At 36.7% G+C, this 20,065-nt stretch overlaps 1 protein-coding gene across 1 annotated transcript in view; it reads left to right on the forward strand.

The window, feature by feature from the left end:
* The window catches only part of oxr1a (oxidation resistance 1a), a gene marked incomplete at its 5' end in the record, with an annotated part of 154,673 nt that overhangs the window by 13,437 nt on the left and 121,171 nt on the right, over positions 1 to 20,065 (forward strand). Inside the window, one exon of the mRNA XM_082150691.1 lies at positions 5,104 to 5,168. Coding sequence (XP_082006817.1) covers positions 5,152 to 5,168 — 17 coding nt within the window. The remainder of the gene's footprint in view (positions 1 to 5,103; positions 5,169 to 20,065) is intronic.

The raw sequence follows: 20,065 nt of genomic DNA on the forward strand, positions 1-20,065 counted from the left end.
TCAATGCTGTTAAGATGCTGTTAAGAGTAAAAAATACACACTTCAACTGTATAGACATGTATATTATACTGTACGCTGTTAAATGTCAAACAAAACATCATTTTTAAGCATCGCCCATTATTCAGTGCAAGGCATGATTGCATTTTCTGGCAAAATGATCATGTCATTAATGAAGAGTCTTGTATGATCTCATTAGGTGATGAACTGATGAACACACTCCAAATGTTTGTAGAATCAGCAGTGTTTATGAAGCTCTTTATTTGTTCATCTGCATGAGCAAATCGTCCCCCTGTGCTTTGATTTATTGATTAGATGGCAGGCAGTGAAAACAGCGACCTGTGATGGGAACTGAACCTCTGGAATGAATGTTAGCACAGCTCTTAGAATCAACACTGGGGCTGTTTACACGTCTACAGCAATTGCGAGGGGAATTTCCATAATTACGCCATGTTTTCTGCAGGCTTCATTTGACCCCTGTTTGTCCCTGGAGATGCTGTCAGCTTTAAAGAGTTTTGTAAGAATCAGAATCAGGATGACGCGAGCGCGGTGGAGGATGAGTCACCACCGCTGATCTACATTTATATAGATCACCTCGCTGAAGCCACACAGTGATTAAGACCGGAGAAAGCCAAACCAACATGGATGATTTGTTTGTTTTTGTGCAGGTGATTGTGGGAACACAATGAGGATGAGTCAGAATTTGCTTTGTAATATTCTACATCTGTTTGTTCCATTTAAACACGTGTTTTAGGATGGCAAACGGCTCTAATAAGAGTACCATGGTTTTAAACAGACAGACAGAGGACCTGTAAATACCATGGTGGGCTGTATTATCAACATCTTGAAATTAATTAATTACTTTGCACAATAGTTATTGTTTCAAAACAACTATCATCTCATTTCATGACAAGATGAATAAGATTTTCTATGATATTTTTCAGATAATAGTTGAAACATACGGGAACTCTAAACTTCCTCCCCAGTCTAAAACCTGAAACTAATATGCAAAAATGACTTCTTTTTGTTCTTCTGCAACTTTGTCGTGCAGATGAATGACCAGATTATGTGTGCAAAGTTAATCGACGGCAATTTCCCAAAAGCATTCAAATCTGCTCCGTTCACTCCGGATTTTCCTCCTGTTCACTGTTCGCTCCATTGCATTCTGTTTTGTTGCACCGTAATGTTCTTTAATGAATTTTTTTTTATAAACTCTACCATACAAAAGTTTGGGGTCAGTAAGATTTTTTAAAGAAATGAATGCTTTAATTAAACAAGGATGCACTAAATTGATCAAAAGTGAAGACATTTATAATTTAACAAAATATTTCTATTACAAATAAATGCTGATCTTTTGAATTTTCTATTTATCAAAGATTCCCGGACAAAATGTATCACGTTTCCACACAACTTTTTAAGCAGCACAACTGTTTTTAACATTGATAATAAGAAGAAATGTTTCTTGAGTAGAAAATTGGCTTATTAATGATTTCTGAAGGATCATGTGACACTGAAGACACTGGAGTAATGATGCTGAAAATTCAGCTTTGCCATCAATAACATTTTAAAAATATTAAAATAGAAGACAGTTATTTTAAATTGTAATACTATTTCACAATATTTTTTGTTTTTACTGTATTTTAGATCAAATACTGTAAATGCAGCCTTGGTGGGCATAAGACTTTTTAAAAACAAAAAAATGATGCCAACATTTTTATGTTTTTTTTTTTTATTATAGTTAAAAAAAAAAAATTAATGTGAAAAAGACTTCACACATGTATTTTGTTTTTTAATACACAATGAATCTTTGGTCACACCACAGTTTGAGAGTGGGGTGGGTGAATCACATCAAATATTTTTACACTTATACGGAGGACCACAATTCCCAGTGGGAAGCAGCACTCAAAAAAAGACAAGCCATCAAAGTGCCAGCGAGCGTCTGCCCACGTCTCCCCAGTGGCCGTCTCATCCATATTGTTTTTCTTCTTGTTCTGTACAAGAAAATGACCACAAGCCATCCTTCATTTTGTTTGTTGATGTTGTCAAGAAGTCTTGTGTTGCTTTGTGTGTCTTGTATAAGAACAGAGGGTCTTTTGGGTGTGATGTTTAAGCTCAAGGAGGAGAGTAATCGTGTAATTCATGCACCTAGTCTGTGATTAGTTGTGCAAACTAGGAGCCTTTACAAATCAGTTGTTTGCCCTGAGTATATTTAGTGTTCACTGTGCCTTATATTTCAATGTCAACAGTGTTTAGTTTCCTCAACAAGCTTGCCGCTGCCCTTTTGAAACCACGCACACAGTCTGTGCCACTTTATTTTGGAGCGATAAAAGGCTTTTGATGAAATCACTCTAAATCTGTAGAACGCTTAGACCAGAGGGATGACTCACTACTGAGAAGAGGAAATACAATCAAATGAAATAACTTTCTGAACATGCCATGTTTCCCTCAGCACAGACCTCTGCTTCCGTTGCTGTTGTGTGCTCTGGGTTTATGACATGAAACACTGAACACAGAGATGATTTTTTTTAAATACCTGCTGCAGGTACTACAGCTTTCATGATTACATTTCTTCTGTCTTAAACATGCCCTGTCTGTTTTTTTTTTTCCACATCTCCTCCCACACGTGTCTCAGATGTGTTAGGTTAAAAATAGACTTGATTAAACCGGCAAGTGAAGATCAGAGTGTGAAAGTCGGAGTGGAATACCGAACAGGAGAAAATCCCATGATTCACTGCTATTCTTCAGTGACATTTCTTTGTGTATTCCCAGCACTCCGCAAACCACGGATCTTAAAATAGACCGCTTTGTGTGACTGTGGACTTAGACATTAGAAGGAATAAATCAACAAAGCACTGACACAACTGCACACACACACAAAAAGTACCTTTATTTTTACCCTTTATTTTTGTAACTATTACATTTATAGGTAGGGTAGGCAATTTTCGGAGAGGCTAGCAATAGCAAGCTAGCTTTGAACAAATGTACGCGTACCGCATGGAGCAAAAAAAAAGCATTGCGAGATGGCGTTAAACTACCTAATGGCTCAAAGCATGAACATAACAACTTAAAGATTTATTCAACAACAGCTGCAGATTCATGTCGGCGTTGATAGTGTTACAGAGTCATTTACCTTGTATCCTGTTTGGTGTGTGAATCTATTTAACTACTTCAAGAATACAGCTATAATCTGCACTCAAAATTCAAAATCCTTTTAGTAACTTATTTAGTGTGTTGAATAATCTAAATCGCAGAACATCTCCTAACAAGGCCACATACAGTGCTATGCATAAGTTTAGACACCCATGCTAAAGTTGACTAAAAAGAGGAATAAAAAATCATCTTTTGGAAATTGAACTTAATGCCTTAATAAAAATAAAAAAAAGGAAAAATCCAACCTTTAAGGACACCAATTTTCTTTGTGAATGAATAATGTATCGTAAATAAATAAATGTTCTTCCTTAAAATACAGGGTGCATAAGTCTGGACACCCCTATGTTAAATTCTCATAGAGGCAGGCAGATTTTTATTTTTAAAGGCCAGTTACTTCATGGATCCAGGATACTATGCATCCTGATAAAGTTCCCTTGGCCTTTGGAATTAAAATAGCCCCACATCATCACATAGCCTTCACCATACCTAGAGATTGGCATGGTTTTATTTCAGTTAGCCTAATAGCTGGTTTGATTTGCATTGAGAGATGATCTTATGGAAAGTACTCCATGCCAAAAGCTGTTTTTATCATGCTGAAGCAGAGCAGTCACTCCCTCTCATTATGACACATTTCCATGTTTAAGGTCCTGCGTATAAAAGATGACCTTTACCGTCAGAGCTGTAACCTTTGAGTTAAAGAGTACCTACAGCCTGCAGGAGACATCACTTATGCATGTACTCCTGTGTAGCATCTTCTCAGGTGTATATATTAAAAAGATTCTGCTTTTCCTATGCTCTGTAGATGTACAAGCCACTTTTATCCACAGAAATCCTTATGAAAACCTTTTAAAATGAGAGTTTGGAATTTTTTTTTTGACTTAAGTCTTGAGATGATGGGAAACATGGAGGAAGCACATCTTTTTGTTTGCATTTTTCTAGAGTAATAGACTTTAGCTTCCATTATACGAAGTTCAAATATTTCAATGCATAAGTTGAGGAGTTTAAATACGCATATGATCTGAAATCTATCCAGCTCCCATAATCTCTTCCACTCCTTGAAATTGGAAATGAATGACTTCTGGTCTGTCATTTGTCAGAGACAAAAAGGTGGTTTCGGGCAATGTTTAGAATATCATAGCATACTAATACTGTTTCTGTTGTATGTAATATGTGTCCCACAATGCACTGCTCTCAAATTGACCTTTCATTTCCAGTGTACCGAAGAACAAGAAGTAATATCAGTATCAAACTACATGTCTGTCATATAAATATATAGAAGTAGATAAACTAATATACTATTCTGAATTCAGCCAGCATCACTTGTAGAATTAAACATGCTATATCATCATGTGACAATAGCGGCAATGTGGCATACTACTTTTTCTAATATTTATATTTACATACTGCATACTGTTCCCCATACTGTTTAAAAAATTAGGCAGTATACAGTATATACTGCACAGTATTCTGCCAGTCTTCCATCTGTAACGACTTTCGGTGTTGACAACTCTCTTAATTTACCCCAATTAACAGATGAAGATGACTACAAACTTTTCCTTCTGTCTTTAGATCGAGTACAGCTTACGCTCGCCAAGCATCTCAAAACATTCAACCAGTGGGATAATGAATTATTCATCAGCTTGGAGAAACTATAAACTAAACCTTTAATGAGAGCATTTGAGATCTTTGAACTCAACTTACTTCAGTCAGACATTAATCAACCAGTTTGTCTTTTATCCTTATCTTATTTTTCTGTCGTAAGGTGAAAAAATGATCCTACGCTCAGACTTTTTCTTTTTGATCAGATGTAAAGCTTGTAAATGTGTTTGAGTTTGTCCTGAATATGGTTTTGGGTTTTTTGGGGATATAATCAGTGTTGTTTTGGAATGTTTTGGGCTCAGGTCACCTTCACATTTCTGCTCTTAATATTCTTTCTGTCTCTGGTTACTTTCTCAGGTTATTCCCAGAAGGAAACCTTTGAGTCATAGACATCGTCCTGCCAACATGTTCAGCACCAAAAGGTCAGAGCGACACAGTGGTTTGTTGTTTGTTTTTGTGATCTTTTATAAAAATGTACAGTGACTTTGACGCACTTTATTCGCATAATTTAATCATGACCTCTTAGTGACATGATAAATCACTCTTAGGTTAATGAAAATGCACTTACTTGAGATTGTGTTACATTTGTGCTGTCACTTTCTGAAGGGTTTACCCATAAATGTATGTCTTGTGAAGCCATAGGCCTTTGTACTAAAATATATTGTAGGATTCAAAACTCAAAACTTCCTGTCTAGTCTGAGGTTATCCTTCATTGAATTTAAGCAGCAAAACGTCTTATTCTTTGAAATGTTCACATATGATCGCCCACTTTTTTCCCCGCCTGAACGATATACTAAACACCACATTGTATACTGAGATTTTACCATTGCAATTTATTTAATTCAGGCTGTATAGTTTAGATTTACTTACTAATTAACACTGATCATGTTTGTCATTAGAGCAATTTTAACCTAATACATTTCTTATGAGATGTTCGTTTGACATTCTAGATGTGATGGTGACGTTTTTGTTGGTCAGCCCTGTAACCCATTTTGACTGACTTTTGGCAGCATTAATCCAAGAGAAAGAGCAAAGAAAGATCCATATAAACATATGTTGGGTGCATATTGTGCATACATTTTAATGGGAAAATCTATCTTTTACCTAGACATTTCCTTTGATGCATAGCGGAAGCCTGTTGCCATTTTCTGGTCAGAATGTTTTCACATTCATTGCTTTATATTCCAATAGATTTGTTGTTTTTGTTGAAATGTGCATAAATGTAATTTGCATAGAAAGTGACTGTTGAAGCATGAAACATGCATGGTTGAATTGTTCGCAATAAGATCAACAGCTTGCAATTAGAAAATAGAAAGGGTGAGTTTTCATTTCATGCCAACTTTAAATAAGAGAATTTCCAGTTTAACAGCTCATAAGTTTTAGCTTGTAACTAAATGGTACATGTTTGGTTTTTACAGCTTATTTTCTTTCCGCCTCCTTCAACAGGGCAAAGTTGCATGAATTCTTTTCCATCGCATTCCTTGTTTTCTTGGTATTTCCATCCAGCATTTTTTGTATGCCATAATTTTCATTAAAAGAATATGTTGATGGAAACCTGGCTAATGACACTAATACTGAAATGACAACGCTTTCCAACACTATTAGGGTATAGCGCATGAGCACATCGTTTTGAACCAATCCACATCCAGTACAGAGCCATTTTATTGTTTGGGTTTGGATTCTCATCAGAAATTTAATGGCTCATGTTTACATGCGCTTGTTAAACTGTAACGGGAACACGGCTAAATTGAATCCTTCATCGCTGGGATTGTTTATTAAATGCATTACAGTTGGAGCAGCTCATTAAAAATGTTGCCCTGCCATCAGTCTTCTCATGAAAAACGAGCTGTAGTTTTCTTTGATGTTGCAGTAATGCGTATGCGCTCTGGGCGGCAGATAAGGCTTCCTCTAATTAGACTTACCAATGTTTGCGTTTCAAAATAGGCTCGGGCAGTGCGAGCTAAACCCTTCTTCCGATGCCCCGGGCACTGGACTCATTACGCAGTCGTCACATTGCAGCCACCGGAATCATCTTGACCTCCCGTAGCTACAGTGTCACTTAAAATCCAGCAAATATACATCTGACCTTGGGTAATGGAAAGAAGGTTCACTTTTCAGGTCTGTTTTGAGACAAATCACATTATAGCTTAATTTAGTTGTGCATCTGTGATTCCTGCGCACAGAATGAAGTAGACTCCTCCTTAGGATGCAGAGACTGAGCTGTCACATACAAGGTTTTAATTGCTGTCGGTGAGAACTCTCTTGATTATTAAAGTATCAATGAGTCGGACTCATGAGCTACAGCGAACGGTGTGATGCTGTCTAAAACAGGAGGATGTCGTATTGTCAGGATGAATGACTTCATAAGAATGGAAATAGATAGTAGTGTCACTGAGAGCCTGTTACTCGTGGAGAGAAAACTTTGGATGTGATTGTTAACTTGACGGAAAGATGACAGCTGGAGACTTGCTCCATTATTTACTTTGGTTGTGTGAGGAAAACAGAGACGTATGCATATTGGACAGAATTAAAAATCTCAGAAATTAAAGTCTCGGAAACACAAATGTATGTAATAATGTCAGGTGTAAGATTGTCAGGTGTGTGCTTTGTGTTTGTTTCTGTTTCCTGCGACCTAGTTTTTCAGTTTACCTGTTGTTAATCAATTAGCTCATTAGTTCCCTCATTAGTCCTGGTATTTATACTCCCTGTTTTGGTTCAATCCTTTGTCTTGCCTCATCTACGATTTAAATGTGGTTGTGTAATAAGTTGGATTTATTATTAAAAATAAGTTTCTTTGAGCTATTCCTGTTGTGCGCTTCATTAAGCCACACAGCCACCTGCGACATTGATATTATTTTGGATATTGGATAACATGCTAATTTTTCCTATATTTAAATTTGCATTACTCTTTGCCATCATCTAATACTCATTAATCTTTAAAAAGACTCATTTAATAACAGTGTTAAATGTAATATTTAATTCTTAAAATTAATATTATGAATATTTGTACAATTTATAATAATTATATATAATTGTATAATTATTGTATAATAAAATATCATATTATACTAATTTACTTACTATAATTAATTATATTAATACTTTTTTAAACAATAATTATGAATATCTTTCGTACCTTACATTATACTGTTGTGACAGCTACTGTAAACTGACTTGTGTTTAATCCAAAAGCAGGTGCAAAGTAGCCTGGCAAGCCAGACCTACATCAAGATGTTAGGTCTGGCAACTCTCCATAGACACGGCTCAATCCGAGAGGCGGGATAAACGGCTGTCTTTCAAATTCCCTCTGCACGCAATAGGACAGCACTTCAACCAACCAGAGCGTTTTCCCAACAGCGGAGCTAACATTAGTTGATAGATTCAACTTTTGCCATATCTGGCCGGCAAAACTAGGAACACCTCTTCCTTTTTTTAAGAATGACTTAAGTGCCGTTCTTTGCTCTTTTCTCGAAGAAAAACTCCAAGTCCTCCAGAGTCGCGGCCAAAGCCGATTCGAAAGACTGTTCGCCAGCAGCAGCTCTTCTTTGTTTTCAAGTAGCAGGGAACCATCGCAACTCTGTCGTCATTATGTTAAGCCCGCCCCGCCTACTCTATACACGATGTGATTGGCCTGACCCAATTTAGGTTTTTACAGCTCCGAAAGTCAACGGAGAGTTGCTAGACTACCCTGGCTGCAAAATAAATTAGATTTTAATCTAGATTTTTAGGCTAGGTGCAAAGACAAACACATACAACAACCGACAACCAAAGACTGAAAACAGAGGAACTAAATACAGAGAAAATGAAATGATAACGAACAGGTGTGATAATTAGCGTCCATGACAACTGATGACTGGCGGGAAACTAAAAAAAATAAACACATGTGACTGATGAAAACAAACTGAAAGTTCATGAAAACCGAAACTAAGAACAAACAAAACTGAGTGCGTGTGACCGTAACATAGGGGGAATGCAAAAACGAAGGAGAGCCAAACTGAGTGAGTTTTATAAACAGAATAAACATAACAAAGCTAACACCAAGAACTTTACATCTAAGAAGGACAAGACTCGAAAAGGAACGCAAGAAACACTGGGGTTTAAATACACAAGACGTAATAATAGGCAAACAAGACACACCTGGGAATAATCACAGAACTAATAAACAGGAAGAACTACAAAAGGACTACAAAACATGGCGCAGAACAGGAAATAACATGAAAGCCTGGATCATGACAACGTGTAGCATTTACACAATTTTGCTTTAGTTAAGTTTCAGTCTTAACGTAACAAAAATAAATATCAGCTTATATTAGTCCATTCCTAATCTTTACCTTTTGAATATCGTCTTCAATTCTTACTTATTGCTTCTGCTCTTCCCAGACCTGCCGTTGTTGTCAAAAGCAAAATTGATTTAAGACAAATCACAGATGTGACGTTGACAGTAGCAATCAACACCACGCTGTTCCCATGTGTAAAGTGGGCCCGAATCAAACTCCCTAACCTCGCCAAAGAGGGCACTGGCTTCAACGGCCCACACTTCATTAGTTGCATATGCAGAAGACGTTCTTCTTTTGGAGAACATAAGCCATAAAAAGTGATATTCAGTCCTCATCAAAGGCACAATGATCTAATCAGGTCTGAATGACCTACAGTTATGCACAGATATCCTGACTGACATTGGGAATGCTTTGGAGTTCTGAGATGAAATCGCAGAGATGTGTGGAGAGCTCAACCGATTACTGTTTGATCCCCTGCAGTTCCCTTTCCTGAGGGTGATTTTTGATTCCGCAAGTGAAGGTTCATTAGCATAAAGGGGAGGGGTCTGTGAGTTATTCCGAGTGTGTTTTTCAGATTACAGGAGGCACATGCAATCATCGGGAGCTGATTTTGGACTTGTGCTCTCAGGGTCCACAGTTCACACTCTGCAAGATATATTTAATATTTAATATTCAATTTAATAAAATAAAGGCCTATAACTTTATTTGGAATTGGCACATTAGATTGTTTTAAGTTGAATTGTGAGAACTGTAGTCTACCCCTGAGACGTGTAAGAGATGTGTGTGTGTCCTTGCTGACACACATTGAGTCATCCATCGGCTGTTTCTAGTTGCTGTGGCGATAGATACATGCGGTTGTTTCTTCAACTATGAATATATAAATAATTAAAAAACACTTTTATACTTTACTAGTTTATTTAAAGGTATAGTGGAGGATCTTTCCGAATTTTAGATAAGACCCGCCCTCTCCACTTTTTGAATAAGTTTGATTGATTCACCAGAATGATTGACAATTAGGAGGACCAATAGTATAGGTGATCCACCCGGAAGTAAAAAATCCTCCGCTATACCTTTAAATTGTCTACTAACAGTGTCCAACAGTGTATGTGCATCACAGAAGTCATTTTTGAAAATGAAAATTGTCACAACAATGTCTATTTTACCACATCTCAAATTATGTGTTTGCTTTTAATAGCATTCTTTAGTGGCAATAACACAGTGATGGAATTTACTATTTTTTTTAGAATAATATGGCAGAGTCTTTTGTCTTGAAATTTCAGCCAGCATGTTATATATGCTAAATAAATACATTTAATTTAATTTTACATTTACATTTATGCATTTGGCAGACGCTTTTATCCAAAGCGACTTACATTGCATTATCCTATACATTTATACATAGGTATGTGCAATCCCCTGGGATCGAACCCACAACCTTGCGTTGTTAACGCAATGCTCTTACCACTGAGCTACAGGAAAGCAATATTGTAATTTCATATTTTCATTAAAGGTAGGGTAAGCCTTTTTTATTTTATTTTATTTTTTACACTTTTTGTTATACTGGTTGAAACCCTCTTCACATCCTGATAGCAATCAATAATAGAAGTGGTCTACATATAAAAACATGTACATATATCTTCTGTGGAAGTTTTAGGACCAAAAAGTGTTCGTCCAATCATTACATTCGGTCCGAATGCAACGATAGGATGTCTTACCTGCCTGTCAACGTGTATTTCCAAACCTCTGCGCACACCCTGCTCACGCAGACATCCAACTTTTTGCCTAATTTAACAATTTTAGCTTGATTTGCAAATGACGCACAATGAAAATATTCAGTGCACAAGTGATATTTACCTTGATTTTTGTTTCATCTTTACAAATCATGTATATCAAATCAAGCAACGCTCTTCACTGACACACTTGAGTCCTTTTTGCGTTACCTTTCGTACACCAGCTTTTAATAAAACTGTTGTTTGTGATGGAAAAGAAGCCTGAACTGAAAATAAGAATCAAGACAGTCGTCATATGTGTAAAACAATTACTACCATTTTCATCCAATAAATGGTTTATGATTTCAAACTCTTTATTTAGGACATGACTGTTTTTTCTGTTGTTGTTGTTGATATTATTATTATTATCATTCAGATTTTTTCATAGTTTTTATCAGTAGTAGCAGAAGTGCTTTTTACATACTATGAAACAGTTAACTGGCAACCACAAGAGCATTTACATCTTTAGGGCAGAGCGGTGGATTTTAAACACTGTAGAATGAACGCAGCTCCCCCTGCAATTCCCTGACCTATATTAAAATCTCTTAGACCACAGTACATTTATTTAAAGCTCTGGAGACATTAGACGAGGGAGGGCTGCTATAATTTCAAAGTCATCATTGGTTGAGCAGAAATGGGGATATTCTGTTTGGCTGATTTATTTGTAAATTGGCTACTTATGAAAATGCATTTTTATATCAATTTTTCAGAGTGACTCATTGCCACTCGTAGCACGAACACCGTCCCAAAAGTTAGACTTAATTATGCCTACTTCTAAGATGCATTCTTTTCTCCAACTTTCAAGGCGGGAAAGCATCTGTATTCTTGCATGGATTGCAACAAATTTTGTGAAATAAATGAATTAATTATTAATATAATCAATACAATACTGAAAAATATTGTTTTGCTCAATATTTGTGAGTGCTGTGTGTTTTTATGCTGGTGTAAAAATTACAAGATGTCAATGCCCAACACTATTGAAATGAATTGTGAGTCAAGTCTAATGTGTGCTTCGCTGTTTGTTGTGATTTCGGGTTAAGATGCCTATGTAGACAGAGCTGTTGACTCAAGAAAACTCTTTATATGGCGAGTTGAATTCATTTAGGAGGAGCGTTTTATATGGCCATTTGTGTTATTCCATCTCCATTTACCAACATGCTGTTCACAGTCTATTAATGACTCCAGCTTCCCTCCATCTCTGTTTCAGTGCTGGGATACGGTCGTTTTTTTCCAAAGCCAAATACTGAAGCGGTTTTTATGCCCCTGTAAATGAAGCTCCATTTTTATGGGATTATTTTTTTAGGCTGCGACTTTAACTTCAAAGAGACTCCGATCATTGCCGGAGGTTATTCCAAAACACTATTTTCTAAACGAATATGTTTCAACATATTCCCTTTCTGACTGTAATTTATCACCATTCCATATCTCTTTGTTAATGTTTGGGTATTTTATGGGTGTTTTAATCCTAGTCTTTTGACTAAAATGCCATTTATTCATTTTTAAGTCATCTGAATTGTGTTAGTCGATTAAATATAATAAGGTTTTAGTCGACTAGTTAGTTAAATTCTAATGCATCAATTAAGCATTTCTTTAAAATGTCAAATCTCATCATATAGGGTTCTCCTAGAGAAAGCATCTGTTAATATGAATGATACATGCAAGACAGATTTAACTACTGTGACATATAACATGTCTTTATTTATCTTAAAATGAAATAAAACCACTTCTCATAAAGAAACAAGAACATAGTCATCTTTTTAATTAATATGTGCATTCTTTATAACAACTTGCATACAACATTATTTGTTTGTATATTACAATATTCTTCATTCTTTCAATCAGACATATTTATTTGTATTAAATATAGATTCACCATTATGAAAGCTATTGATATTATTCAGTCAAGAACATTGAGTGATTTTTCTCTTTTTCTTTTGTTGTTTGATTACATAAATGATGGACAGCGGCAGGTTTATTAGGCTACTGTCACTTTAAGGCTGAATGTACGTTCACTTAAGAAATAACCAACTGTGTTTTAGTGAATACTCGTCAAAATTGCCATCTGGTCTCCACTTTCTCCCACAAGTTTACATTTTTTTAATGTTTTTTTTTTTTTGAATGTGCCAGCTTATATCCTGCCAGGTAGATCAGCACATTACAATTCAAATGTGCACATCAACCAGACAGGACATCATTCTGACTGGATCTCTTCCCAGATCGTCTTGTTTTTATTCATTGACGAACATGTCAGTAGATCTTTGTCATAGTTTTTGTCAGTTTTTATTTAGTGGTCTCATATATACTGCTTCTCTGTATATAGTAGTTACAGTATATAACTTAGTAACTTTTTTACAACAAAAATGAAACATCGCTGAACTTACTTAAGCTGGACTGTGACACTATTTTCTTCTGGAAACCAACTTTGTTGAATTATTTTCCTGTTATCTCTGTAAAGCTGCTTTGAAACAATCTGAATTGTAAAAAGCACTATATAAATAAAGGTGACTTGACTTGACTATATCTTTTAGATGATCAAATACGATCCTTTTGTTGTCTCTGACAGGATTTTTTTAACACAATTCTCATCCTTCAGCTTTTTATTGATGTTTTGCAAGGACAGAATGTTGTAGTTGAATCCTGGCAGCTGACTGGACAGTATGGCAGCGGGTGTTGTGGCAGGCGGTGCTACTAAACTGCCATGATCATGCACTGAGTATTGAAATGGGTTGCCAAGGAGCCCTGCGTCCTCACATTAACACTTCATATGAGCCGATTTATTGTCTAATTTCATTTCCTACTCGAACCAGCAGGTCATTTATTCTGTCTTTATTTACTTACCCTCATGTTGTTCCTTCTCTGTTTTTTTTTTTCATTCTGTTGAAGCACTATCTTCCAAGGGTGAGTAAATAATGACAAAACATTTATTTCTGAGTGAACTATTCCTATAATAAGAAAGAGTTGTAGAATTGTGCCGTTTTTTGTGTGTGTATGTGTTTTCAGCCACAGTTTCAGCAGAATACATCAGTCATGTGAGGCGTATTATTATTTTTTTATATATATATAATTTATTTTTTATTTTTTTCAGACATGTCAGGCCATTTTAAAATGTGTCTCAGAGCTTGTGTCAGCAGTTTTTCCCCCCTTTATACTTTCAGTATCAAATCATGTCAGATTTTACACTAGACCCTTGATTCGAAGTCTTTAAATGACCCAACCCTGCCACAGGCCTGAACTCCCACTGCATTTCTCTCACACACAAACATTTGCTGACGAGGAGAGAATGTGACGATGGAATGTTCTGCCGCTGTCACTTCACATCGGAGCAAGGCAGTGATGCTCCACTGCGCATTTATTTGAATAAGTGACGTGATTTGTGTTTTTCGGCTCTCTGATGCAGCCGTTTTAGGACGGACAAAATTTTAATTAGATCAGATCCTAGTAATATATACCTTGAAATAAAGTAAAAAAAATGTATATGTGTATATATATAAAGGGGTGAATTGCCCTAATGTGGGACATTTTTTGCACTTTAGACTTTTGTGACATATTGCGATGTGTAACCAAAACATTAAATCCACACCCAATACCATTTAAAAAAACCCAGGATGTGTCCTAATCAAATCAAAAGAGAAGATTCAGATAACCCATTCATAAGAGAAATTATAGACATATTGGTGCTCTTATTGCAAGTCGTCTGAGACAATCTGCAGCTTCCTAATGTGGGACAGTTGTGTCCCCAATGTGGGACACTGACAAATCTATGATAAAAGACCAAAAATGTAGAATAGTAAAATCTTACTGGAGAGTAGATTTAGGGACATTCCATGCCCTGGCCAACAGTTAAATATATAGTTTATTCACAAAGGTACACTATTTTTTTGATGGACAAACGTTTTCATAAGCATATTAGGCTAAAAAGTAGCAGGATTGCTTTGTTTAAAATGTATTTAACTCTTATCAAATTTGTTAAAACTCTGTCACTGGCCTTCGGATGGTCTTCACACAAGGTGCCTCCTGTTTGATGATTGCTCCACCCTTAAATATGATTGGACATTTGATACGTCATGTGATTTTGATCGAATGACACCACAGCTTTGTCTAACCCATAGTTTTACTGTCATTCATGTATTTATGGGGGACCTACAAACACTAGACCTTAGGTGTCCCACATTAGGCAGTGTCCCACATTAGGGCAATTGACCCTATATATATATATATATATATATATATAGACAACAGTTATTTTAGATTACATATATACACACACATATATATATATAATATAATATAATTTATATTTTTATATATTCCTGTGATGCAAAGCTGAATTTTCAGCATCATTACTTAATCATTCTAATATGCTGATTTGTCGCTCAAGAAACATTTATTATTATTATTATCAATGTTGAAAACAGTTGTGCTGCTTCATATTTCTGTGGAAACCTTGAAACATAATTTTATCAGGATCCTTTGACTAGAAAGTTCCTGAAGCAGCGACGTGTTTCTCTGAGCATCCCTCCAGCTGTGGACAGAGGATGAGGAGAATCTGTCAGACGTGTGTGTGTGTGTGTGTGTGTGAGCAGCAGAGACGGCAGGCTGGTTCCTGTTACCTCAGGAGCCTCTGCATGAGACCAGAGCGCCTGCTTCATTTTCCTGAACACACACTTCAGGTCCTGTGAAAAAAGACACAGTTTTTACAACTTCTAATAAGCCTTGGTAAATGCACAGCCTCTCACTTGCATATAGATTGGGAAGCATGATTTACAGTTATAAGCTAAAAAGGGCACAAGTAATTGTATCTTAAAAGTGCTGTATTTGGAGTTTAAATGGGTCATACCCCCATAATTTATTTTTCACCCTCTCTCTTACCCTTAAAATTAATTAGGATGTTTTGTTTTTTTCTGCTGAGCCTTTCAACAGGCTGAGTCTATTCTTTATAAACACAATTGAGTTACAGCATTTTTCTGCACTCACACACAGGCTGCAGGTTTAATATCAAGTTCAGTATAGTTTTAAATTGCCCTATCCATTATAACCAGCTTCTTTGCAAGCTTTTATTAAAGCTGCAGTCCGTAGTTTTTCCTCAGTCGCCATCTGTTCGAAATCTGCAATTGCAGTTATTCGCGGAATTATTGACTTTACGTGGGTTGTGCCTCGGCTCGGCACAGCGCGGATGAATCCAATGTTTTGAAGAGAATGTGCGGATGTCAGTCACAGGTGTGGATACTGTCATTCGCAATCACAGATTCTACTTTTTGGAAGTATGACCAACATAAGAATTTTCACCAGAAAATGTCGTCTGAACAAATAACATCCACTTTTGTTCTGACCAACTAAGGGAAAAAAGCATTGCAGTAAATCGCACTGATTAAATCTAACGATCGCTTATCATCTGACTACATTTAATGCCCTTCCGGTATTTATCCTTGTTTTCGCATGGGCCGGTTGCTGTCTCTTTTTTTCTGTAGCCACTCCGAAGTCTGAAGTCTTTTACAACGGGTGAATCTCCAGTTGTCCCTGATGATTGTCGTTTGAACCTTTCTGGATCCGCCATCAAATTGATACGTTTAATTATATCAAGTGCTGTGAGAAAAGGCTATAAATCTCCACCTCCAACATCCTCACACTCAGTATAGCCTCTACTAGCCGGGACTCCTTCTTTATGTGTACAGATGTTACGTAATGACGCAAAGACATGCTCGAATTTCCCGCGGAAATCCACCAGTACCACTGGAATTAAAAACATTATTACAAGCTTACCGTTTTGAATAGAGCTAAGGCAAGCAGATAGTGCTGAACACTGGCTGGTTATGTACTTGCTCAATTTATTTTGAATAATTTTTAACCCAAAAAAGTTTCGGACTGCAGCTTTAAATTCTGACAGATTCACACACAAAAAAAAGTTGTGGAAACACTGTTGTGGAATCTGAGAGAAAGTTTTCAGTTCTGAAAGTTTTCAGTACAATTACCTTTTTTTTATTTATAGTTGGCATTAAATAGAAGTTGCGATAGTCTTATCTTCCCTATTGTGACGCATAACCGAGTAAAGCTGTTTCTCGAACAAGAAAAAATGTAATGTGGGACTTTATGATTTTGTCCATTGGGAATTGATTGGATGGTTGTGGTTTGCTATTGGTGAAAGGTTGTCCCGCCCTCACGGCATTAAACGCTTCATCAGAGAAGAGAAGAGATACCACTGAAAGTGGGAAGGGAGGTTATTTGGATCACAAGATTACGAGGCACATGAATAAAAAAAAAGAAATGATGCATACAGATAAATAATTTATAATAAATACTCCAATATTCCATAAAAAGGATTTTCGATTTTGATTTCATGGTGATATTAAACAGTGATCCTCATGACCCCTTTAATAAGTCAGATCGTGATCATGTCACGTATTGTATTTTTTATGCACTTGGAATGTCCTTGTGTCCGACCGAGAAGCTTCACAAGTCCACAGCACATGTCAGTGTCACGTCCTCATGAAACCCCACGATGTCCTCCAGCTGCACTGAAGCAGCTCTCAATGATTCCTGACAGAGATGCCCACTGCGACGACTATTAAACATTTATATTTGTTATTTTCTGTCTGGTACAACCATTATATGAATGCAGGTAAATCAACCTCGCTGAGCTCGTTTGAAGAATGCAGTGGCTGAATTAAAGGGGTTTTATGTGTTTGTTTTTTTTTACTTTCTTTAGTGTGTAATTTTGCTTTTTGAGCCTGAAAAAGGTCTGCAAAGTTACAAAGCGCAAAGTCCGCTTCAAAGGGAGTTAGTATTTATATCAGCAAGCACTGTTTCTGAACTCCATGAAATGCCTTGATTGTTCCTTCCGGGAACAAACATGTCAAAATATTTCTCATTTAAATAATTTCCACCCATGGAATACATATGCAAAAAAAAGAAGACGAGGCTTCTTGTGTTAGTAGTGTGTTAACTTGCGGTTATAGTAAAGGGCCTAAAATGTTCGAAGTCATTGACCAATCACAACTCTACTCTGAATATTTTCTTAATGTGACTGTGTGAGGGACAGGGCTTGACATTAACGGCAGCCATATTGCGCCAGAACACCCATCACACACCAGCTTATTGGTGGAGAGGAGACAGTGATAAAACCAATCAGTCAATATGGGGATGATTAGGAGGCCATGATGGACAGAGGCCAATGGGCTAATTTGGCCAGGATGCCGGGGATACACCACTACTCTTTTTCGAAGGACATTTTTAATGACCACAGAGAGTCAGGACCTCAGTTTAACGCCTCATCCGAAGGACAGTGCTTTTTGACAGTATAGTGTCCCCATCACTATACTGGGGCATTAGGACCCACACAGACCACAGGGTGAGCGCCCCCTACTGGCCTCACTAACACCTCTTCCAGCAGATACCTGGTTTTCCCAGGAGGTCTCCCATACTGACCAGGCTCAACCCTGCTTGGCTTCAGTGGGGAACCAGTCTTGGGCTACAGGGTGATATGGCTGCTGGCCATATCTAAGATACTAAGATGCAGCTTTCTGTGCACGCACTTTGGGTGCGAGCACAAAATCTGCGGGAATCAGTAAAATGATGTGCAATACGCGCAATCCCACAGCGAAATCCGCATCAATATTCATCCGGAGCAAATGAAACGAGTGAGTGAGTGGAGGCGGGTTTGTGTGTCAACTCGCTGTCGGAGAGATGAGAGAGCGAGAAAGTGCAGCTGGTATCATGTTCTGAGGAAAATTATTATTGGAAGCGTTTCGGATATTTCAGTATCGAAAACTCTATTTTTGACAAGCACTAATATTTCAGATGCCTTTTTAAAAGACTACAATTGAAAATTTTATTTATTATAAATACAATTCAACCTGCCAACGTTACTAGTAGGACTGACTGCGTTACATGCCACTGCCGAAATCAAGCTCTGGGAAGGGAATAAATGTCTTTATTCTCATAACATTATATAAATCATTATATACAATTAGACCTGTATGTACAGCAATCATACAGGTCTGAAATTGTAATATTTTGCATCTGCGCTCAGAGATTGTTTCCTGTAATTAAAGTCTCAGTTATAGATGGCACTTATCACCTGCACTAAATGCTCGTGCTGCCCTTTTAATGCGCGCTAATGAGTTTTTTGTCACTGATAATATAGATCTTAACCAGCGGTGGTTTAATAACAGTCCACAGACAGTCCGCTTCTCTTGTATGTATTATAAAACAAGGTCAGCACTGTCTGCTATAAAAAAAAATGACTCATAGATTAGGGAAGAATGAAATGCCAAGAGATGAGTTGAAAATCGAACCGCTTCACTTCTTAACTCACTGGTACTTCTTCAAGGACACGGCTGGTAGTTAATTGTCTGTTATGTAATACGTTGGACCACGTGTTCTCTGGTATTTAGATGTGAGAATATGCGGTGAATGTTTAATGCATCCTATAGATTTGATATAAAGGGAACTGATATCTCTGAGATAGAGATATAGAGAGAGAGAGTGATAGAGAGAGAGAGAGAGAGATAGCGATAGAGAGAGATAGCGAGAGAGAGAGATAGCGAGAGAGAGAGATAGCGAGAGAGAGAGATAGCGAGAGAGAGATAGCGAGAGAGAGAGATAGCGAGAGAGAGAGAGAGAGAGAAAAATTTAATTTAATTTATTTATTTATTCATTCATTTATTTATTTATTTTTGCCTATCCTGAAAACATACTGTTGATGGAAAAAAAGGCCCTGTAACACTACAATAAGGTTGCATTAGTTAACTACTTTAGTTAACATGAACTAAGAATAAACAATACTTTCAATACTTATGAGCTTTCCTGTAGCTCAAACAGAAGAGCTTGCAACACCAAGGTCATGGGTTCGATCCCCAGGGAAAGCAAGAACTGATAAGATTGTAAATGTGTACCTTGAAATGCAATGCTTTGGATAAAAGCGTCTGCCAAATGCATAAATGTAAATGTTCTACAGCATTTATTAATCTATTCGTTAACATTAGTTAATTCTGTGTGCACTAACATGAACAAACAATGAAAAATCTGTATTTGTATGAACTAACATTAACAAAGATTAATAAAAACTGTAACAAATGTATTGCTCATACATGTTAGTTAATACATTGACTAATGTTAACAAATGAAACCTTATTTTAAAGTGTTACCATTGGCTCTTTCTGCCACTTCAACAGATGAATACTTACAGTATGAGCACATGACCACATTATTTTATTGACCCTTTTTTTCATATGTTTTTCATGTGCATTTCTATTTTCTCTGGAACATAATTTTTTT

The sequence above is a fragment of the Leuciscus leuciscus genome (assembly GCF_965113295.1).
Source record: "Leuciscus leuciscus genome assembly, chromosome: 20".
Taxonomy (NCBI): domain Eukaryota; kingdom Metazoa; phylum Chordata; class Actinopteri; order Cypriniformes; family Leuciscidae; genus Leuciscus; species Leuciscus leuciscus.